Source organism: Pan paniscus, chromosome 6 (genome assembly GCF_029289425.2).
Source record: "Pan paniscus chromosome 6, NHGRI_mPanPan1-v2.0_pri, whole genome shotgun sequence".
NCBI classification, from domain to species: domain Eukaryota; kingdom Metazoa; phylum Chordata; class Mammalia; order Primates; family Hominidae; genus Pan; species Pan paniscus.
Genome location: NC_073255.2, coordinates 108014790 through 108022791, shown reverse-complemented (window position 1 = coordinate 108022791; position 8002 = coordinate 108014790). Strand labels below are relative to the sequence as shown.

Genomic DNA, 8002 nt, shown 5'->3' with positions numbered 1-8002 from the left:
GCCTGACATACAGTAAGTGTTTAATGAATATCTTTTGAATACATGGTAGGTACCTAACTAATGGAAGAAGCAGTATTCAAACTTAGATACATCTCATTACACAGCTCACATTATTTCCATCATAGTATATTGCTTTCTGTGTAAGACTATACAGAATCATTTTTAAATGGCTAAGAAATAGCACTGCCAGTGTAAACATGGCTAGTAAGCCCAGCAACCTATGATTTCTCCCTTTATATGCGAACAATTTCAATTTCAAAATGTATGCATTGTGAAGGATGAGAAAAGACAGAAAACAGGATCTTCAAAGGCTTTACAGTTACTTAACATAGATAGTACATGAAAATAACATAAATATATATGAAAACATCGTATGTGTATGGAACATTTTATTAGTACAGCTCATCCATTTTTTGTTGAGTTCTACTGACTTTTTAAATTTTATTTTACTTTAAGTTCTGGGATACATATGCAGAACATGCAGGTTTGTTACATAGGTATACATGTGCCATGGTGGTTTGCTGCATCTATCGACCTGTCATTTAAGGTTTAAGTCCTGCATGCATTAGGTATTTGTCCTAATGCTCTCCCTCCCCTTGCCCCCCACCCCCACCCCCCACCAATAGGCCCTGGTGTGTGATGTTCCCCTCTCTGTGTCCATGTGTTCTCATTGTTCAACTCCCACTTATGAGTGAGAACATATGGTGTTTGGTTTTCTGTCCTTGTGTTAGTTTGCTGAGAATGATGGCTTCCAGCTTCACCCGCGTCCCTGCAAAGGTCATGAACTCATCCTTTTTTATGGCTGCATAGTATTCCATGGTGTGTATGTGACACATTTTCTTTATCCAGTCTATCATTGATGGGTATTTGGGTTAGTTACAAGTCTTTGCTACTGTAACATCATCTGAAATGTGTTACTTTAATTTTATGAATGTTAGGTGTTATGTCTCTTTTCCTTTTTTGCCCCACACATCACTGAAACAGATTATGACAATGCTAAAATAAGTAAAATGTGCAGCATGCTTTCTTAGATGCTTTGTCTCCTGTACCAAAATAATTTACAAATACAAAAGTTGGAAATAATTTTATTAGTTTTTTAATGCATAAATCCAAACATATATTTGTACCGAATATTTTATTAGCTAATACAGTACCATTTTAAAAATTCCACCAACTTATTTAAAATATTTCCTGTAAAAATATCATCCAAAATATACTTTGTTAATTTTTATGAATGTTAGGTGTTATGTCTCTTTTCTTTGATGCTCTCCTTTTTTATCCTGTGCTTACACCAAAAACAAATTATTTGAAAATGCTAAAATAAAATGTGGCAAGTTTTCTTAGCTGTTTTGTATTGCTATAAAATATTTTACAACTATGAAAGTTGAAAAATAACTTTATTGGTTTTGCTGCATATAGCTGCCTGTCTACTATAAGAGAACTAATCTATAAAATTAAGGCATTTTGTTATTTCAAGTGTAGAGGGGCAAGAATATAAGGGAATTATAAAAACCCCAAGATGACTCATTTAAAGTAGATGCACATTAAAATACTATAGATCTGGCATATTTCATATTTATAAAGCAGACAAAAAGAATGTTTATCTTTGCATTTGGCAAGAGTATCTTCAAGATAACTACCACTTTTCAAAGCACTATTGTTGGGTAGGTTTTATTAGGGGAGAGGACTTAGAAAACATGACTTTCCTCATCCAAAACCAAAAATAAATGAGGGCTTAAAAATATATTATTTAAGAAGATAGTGGCCAGAAATAAAGACTATGACCAACAAGCTTTGGGGCCATCAAGATGAAAAGACCTTTGCTATATTCAAGATCTAGGATCTGAAAATCTCACTTCATAAATTTAAGTGGATTTTCTTTTCTGATTATGTTTAACCCCAAAATTTGGTTGTATACCATAGCAGTTTCTATTTTACCTGGATGTTAAAAGAAAAACCACTGGAATCTAAAGAGAGATGAATAACCTCTTGAGCTTAGATGGAGAACTAACCAGTGGCAAATATGTATCTAGTGGGGTAAATACATCTCAAGAAATTCAAAACATTACAAAACAAGGTGTTTTTAAAAACACTTCAACTTGAAATTATAAAAAAAAGTATTAAAAGGTATTAGAGATCTTTCTTAAGGGCTGGTAAAATAAAAACACCTTAAAAGACACACTGTTACAATTTCCTCAGAGAGGTAAAGAGGTTGTAACCAGTATCAGCATTTAAGGATGTCATTTCAGAGCTTGCATTCTTCTCCTTTCTCAGCTATTATAATTCATCTTTATTATCTTAAAAAGAAGTCTGCATTAGGAAAGGGTGAGAGATAATGAAGTAACAGAAAAATAATCTCAAACACTTTACTATTTAAATAATAAACCTGGGTTATAGCTTATGAAACAGTGCAGTTCACCAAAAGTTCATTTCAATTCCTAATACATCTCTACCTCATAGTCTCGCTATTCTTAAACCACAAATTAATTCGTTAGAAGAAGAAACCTAACCATTTCGGTGCAAAAAGTCATCTCCCGTTCCAAAGATGAGAGGTGAGAGAAATGACGATAATTTTCACAAAGTTTTACTAAATGTAACCTAGAAAAAAATGAAGAATCATATTACAATAAGAACAAGTTTCAAAACTAACAGTAAAATAAACAATAAGAAAGCCATAAAAAAGAAAACAATAAATTGTTATAATATTAATTTTATAATTTGCTTACTAACTTGTATGTTTTTCGGCATTTATAATCCAGTATGGCACACACCTGAAATTCCTTAACTCAGTGGTTTTTAAGCTTAATTGTGGCCGGGTACGTTGGCTCATGCCTGTAATCCCAGCACTTTGGGAGCCCGAGGCGGGCAGATCACTTGAGGTGAGGAGTTCGAGACCAGCCTTGCCAACATGGTGAAACCCCGTCTCTACTAAAAACACAAAAATTAGCCAGCCATGGTAGTGCATGTCTGTAATCCTGGCTGCTAGGGAGGCTGAGGCAGGAGAATTTCTTGAACCCAGGAGGTGGAGGTTGCAGTGAGCAGAGATCATGTCTCGAAACAAAACAAAACAAAACAAAACAAAACAAAACAAAAACCTTAATTGTATATCTAAAATTCTTGTGGCTTTTTTCACCGTCCCTTCCATCCCAGGCCTCTAAATCAGAACAGAGGCAGGTTAGTGTTTGTTTTTTAAGTTTCAAGTGATTCTAATGTACCAGCCTTGGGAAATACCTCCATAACTGTTGAAAAGGGTTCAGAATATAATTTTAAATAAAATTACTTTAGATCAAAGCAGACTTACAATAAGTATAATATCACATAAAGGATCAACTTTCAAGTGCCAAAGAATACAGGTGTGTACTTGAAGACCTTTTAGTAGTGAAACTCAACAGCTATAGGCAGTGAAGAAAAGAGCATATGTGATAAACAAAATTAGCTATGGCCAACAATTATGCTATAGCTAACTTATGTAGTCAGTACTTTCCAGTGAAGTTGAAAATAAAGCAAAGTTCCGTATATTAACCCTGTTTTCCACTAACCCTTCTTTACATGTAGGCCATATGCCAGGGTACCAAATACTGCAGGAATATTCCCTACCATTGCAGCCTCAGTTCTAACATCAAAATCTCCCTGCAGACTAAATGTCTAGAGCAGCACTGTGTCAATAGAACATAGGGGCAGATCTCATACCTCCCAAGGGTAGAAATCACTGAGCACAGGTAAAAATAAAATATTCCAGAAGGAAATATTATTTTACAAATTTTTATAAACACTTTTGTAAAATAATGTACACAGGCTTGCACACTGAAAGACTCAGAGCCATTTAACCATATAACCACTGCAGAATCTTTATCTTCTTTTTTACCTGATTTCCAATTGGCAGGTGTTGCTAAAACTTTATCACCAAAGTTATTTCACTGGCTGAATGTGGTGGCTCATGCCTGTAATCCCAACACTTTGGGAGGCCGAGGCAGGTGGATCATTTGAGGCCAGGAGTTTGACACCAGCCTGGCCAACATGGTGAAACCTTGTCTCCACCAAAAATACAACAAATTGGCTCAGTGTGGTGGTGCACACCTGTAATCCCAGCTACTTGGAAGGCTGAGGCACGAGGATCACTTGTGCCTGGGAGGCAGAGGTTGCAGTGAGTCAAGATCACACCACTACACTCCAGCCTGGGAGACAGAGCAAGACTCTGTCTCAAAAAAAAAAAAAAAAAAAAAAAGTTATTTCACTAGCAACATATAATTACCATAAAATAAAGGAAGGTTTTAAATGAACTACACATGCAAAATACACTAGAAAAGCTAGATATTTAAAGAAACGTGTGGTGAATTATTTAGTAAAGCAAAAATATTTTAATTCATAAGTTACTATTCCCCTAATGCATCTATTTTGTAAATGCTGTTTCACATATGAGGTTTGTAAAAAAGCAAAATACATGTATAAATTGGTGCACATAAAGATGTTCTACAAATATAGCCAGAAGTTATTGTTTTACTGTATGCAAAGAGAGATGGCAATTTTTAATTCAAATGTTTTTAAATATTTCAAACTGAAACTAAATCTTACCAATGTAGATATGCCACAAGGACGGCTGGAATAAAGAAAAAAAGGAAAGTTATTAATAGCTGCTTTATTATAAAATACCATTAAAACAAGTATTTCAAATGTATTATTTTACGTGTCTAGAAAGATAGCACACAAAGCAAGATGGCCAGCTAATCCTGTCTCTATGAGCATAGGAAAAAATCCAGGACACAAAGCAAATTCTGAACAGAGCTTACCTCTCTGCAGCAGGGCTTGACAAGCAAAGGGAGAAACTTGAGAGGGTTTTTTTACTTCAGGTAATTGGTAAGAGTGATGGAATTATGGAAGATTGTGACCTTTTTTGTTTTTTTTTCAGTATTATTTTCTATTCCTTTATATGAAATTTTTAAAAGAAGTAAGTATATACAGTATGCTTCAGCTAGTTCTAACCAAGAGGAGCCACTCTAGATCAGTTTCTCTAGCATTCATCAGAAGATGATTAAATGCAGGAAATCACTTCCTCAGCAGCACATCTAAAAGCCCCAATGTGCAGCTCAACCCTTGATGAATTGCAAGCTCTTTACAAGAGCCCAGACCTAGAAGCTACTAGATGGCCTAGGAGACTAGTCTGGAGTCACCTGTGCCAACGCCCCATGTATACATAAGACTTCACCTGGGAGCTGGGAGACACTGCTCTGGGTATGGAGCTTTTACAGGAGCTGCAAACGCAGCCTGTGCCCCTGTTTGGTTGGGGAATTCCTTGTTTTCAATTCCCCTGGAGAGAGAAGAGTGGGGAATAGAACAAGTTAAAACACCACAAACTTTGCTATTCTTATAGAGGTTCAGCAGCTTTTCTTGAATTAATGCCCTTTAGATTGTTGTAAACCTTTGGTTAATTTCCAAAGTTTTGAAGAAAATGATTTTGATAATTTTCCAAGTATTTTCATTGTCGTCATGGAGGAGTGCATTTCCTTGGCTATTCCAGAAGTCCTACCTCCCTTCTGAGACTTTATAATGGTATTTCTTATGGTTATCCCAAATATACTTGGCAAGTCATCTTACAAACCACCAATAATAGCCTCTTAAAAATTCAAAAATTACTTCACTTGGCTAACAAAATAAATGCAAATTAATTCAATAATTATTGAAGAAATTAAATTTTTAAAAATTAAAAAATAGCAATGTTGAAATTCTCAACCATGGTTACCCAGATCTTTTCCTATATTACTAACTGTCCTGGGCTTATCTTAAATACTTCTTGGAAGATTTACTTGTTTTATACCAGGATAGGCAAAGTATGGCCCATGGCGTATTTTTGGACTGTCTGCAAGCACGGTTGCTATAATTTTTAAAAGGTTGAAAACTTTAAATGGTTGTAAAGATGCTCATTAACTGTTTATTAGGCTTCATTAATTTTAAAATATACAGAGACTACCCTGTTCAACTATATTTGTATCCTATTTCTAATTCTCCTAACAATTATATACACTGGCAAAAACTCTCCAGATGATATATAAGGAAAAGGTCAAATATACTACCAAATTCATCCAGCTTTCCAAAGATGCTCAAAATCTTTGTGTCTCTCACTCCCTCCCTTAACCCACATACCACATCTGAAAAAAATGATATGGTGCAACGATGCCAGTATTCTAAATGCTTGAAGGGCTTATCACATGCCCTTTCCAAGCTGTGACAGAAGCATGTCCCCTGGACCCTGGCATCCTATCAATCTCACCTCTGAAGGTGACCCAGCCTCATACTTCACTGAAACAAAGACCATTAGACCCCAGCACTCCCAACTTCTTTTATCTCCACTTTAACATTTCTCCATATAGTAATCCTCGCTTTTCTACTCCCTGCCATCTCAGAAAAGGAATTATCTCTCCTCTTTTCCACAGTTAGTTTCTCAGATTTGTGCCTTTAATTCTACCCCTCCAAATATTCCAAGACTTGCTCCACTAATTATTTCCTCTCTTGGAATCTTAATCTCATCCTCTTCCCTTGATCCTTCCCCTCAGCCTTTAAAACTCCTAGACCTTAAAACACTCTCTGCGATCTGACAGCCCTTCAAACCAATATACTCCCTATCTCTCTCTCCCCTGGTTCAATGACAAGATTTTTGGCCAACTTCTTTTACTCGGACCTTGCTATTATTTCCTACTAGGCACCCACAAACCCTTGCTTCTTAAACTGATCTCCTTCAAGACTCAAGAAAAGCGCCATGCGGCTCCCTCCTAGAGCTCTCCTGCCCTCTCCTTACCGATGTCCAAAGTGGTTCTGCTGGGGAACCACCACGCCTGCAGTTCGTGCACCTCTTCCCGGAGCTGCGCCAGGGAATTACGGACGAACAGGAAGGGGCCGAGAAGAAGGGTCTTGGCCACCACCTTTAGCTCCAAGCCTTTTCGATTTTCCACATTTCGGATCCTCCGCCGGAAGGACCTCCCGCCGCCTAGGGCCGACTTTTCCACCTCCTCCTCTACCTCCCGCTCCGGGGCGGAGGCGGGGGCGGGTGGAAGGGGGAGGCCCGCACCGCCTCTTAGACGGGCTGGGGCGGGAAGATTGCAGCGGCTTCGGGCTTACTCCTTGCTTTTTTCATAATCCCTGATAGAGCTAGGTCAATTTCAGGCACAGCCCAGCCGAGTCAGGCGAGGTCCAGAAAGGCCTGACTCGCCTGGCAGCCTCAACGGTCTTGTCCCCGCAGCCGTTGCGGACCTCCCGGTCGTCATGGCGACTGTGAAATGTCGGGTGGGGCGCATGCGTTGGAAGCCATTCGCGCCGGCAGTCCCTGCGTGTTCCCCCACGTGCTCCCAAGCGCGCAGCACCCCCGCCTCTGCGCTTCCCCGAGCGTGCAGCTTCCGGTGAGAGCATCCCCACGCACAGCCCCCCAACCCTCCCCAGCGCCTGCAGCCTTCGGTGCGCGCAGTCCCCAAGCCTAGATGCGCGGTTCTCACCTTGCGCGCAGCCCCACGTACAGCCCCTGACACGCTCCCAGCCCCACTGGCGCATGAACCCATCACCGCTTGCCCTTCACGCGCTTCACTGGGAGTGCAGCCCCCACCCCGAGCGCGCAGCTCCACGCAGCCTCTCCACACTCTTCCCAGCGCCTGCAGCACCCCCAGTGCGCACAGCTCTGCCAGTAGCTTCCCCGCGCGCCGCCCCTGCACGGCTTCGGGCCATAACCTTGCTGACGACTAAGTCTGAAGAACTTCCCGTGGTTTCATTCTTTTCTTCGGGTTTAGTCTTAGCTCTGACATTTTAACCAAAAGGTTACACGTTAATTAACGAGGTATTAAAGGGGAAGATCTCAGCTGAAAGAAATGACTGTAGGAAGTGTGTCAGGGAAGCCAACGGAACCGCCGGCCCGCCAGTGGTGCGCCCGGCATTAGGAACGTCTCTGCTCTCCTACGATCGCTGAGGTATCGGACAGTCAGTGCCCGTTGCCAAAGCGGAGGGAACGGGCCGAGACTGCGGG

General features: G+C 40.0%; 1 protein-coding gene across 1 annotated transcript; it reads right to left on the bottom strand.

Annotated features, from left to right (window-relative positions):
* Positions 1-1069: 1069 nt before the first annotated feature.
* LOC117981251 (probable C-mannosyltransferase DPY19L2) lies at positions 1070-7536 on the bottom strand. The gene is made up of 4 exons (XM_055115304.1): positions 7202-7536; positions 6791-7107; positions 4573-4597; positions 1070-2598 (listed from the first exon to the last, which is right to left on the bottom strand). Exons 1-4 carry the CDS (start codon positions 7534-7536, stop codon positions 2484-2486), a joined length of 792 nt encoding a protein of 263 aa, XP_054971279.1. The 3' UTR covers positions 1070-2483.
* Between the last annotated feature and the right edge of the window lie 466 nt (positions 7537-8002).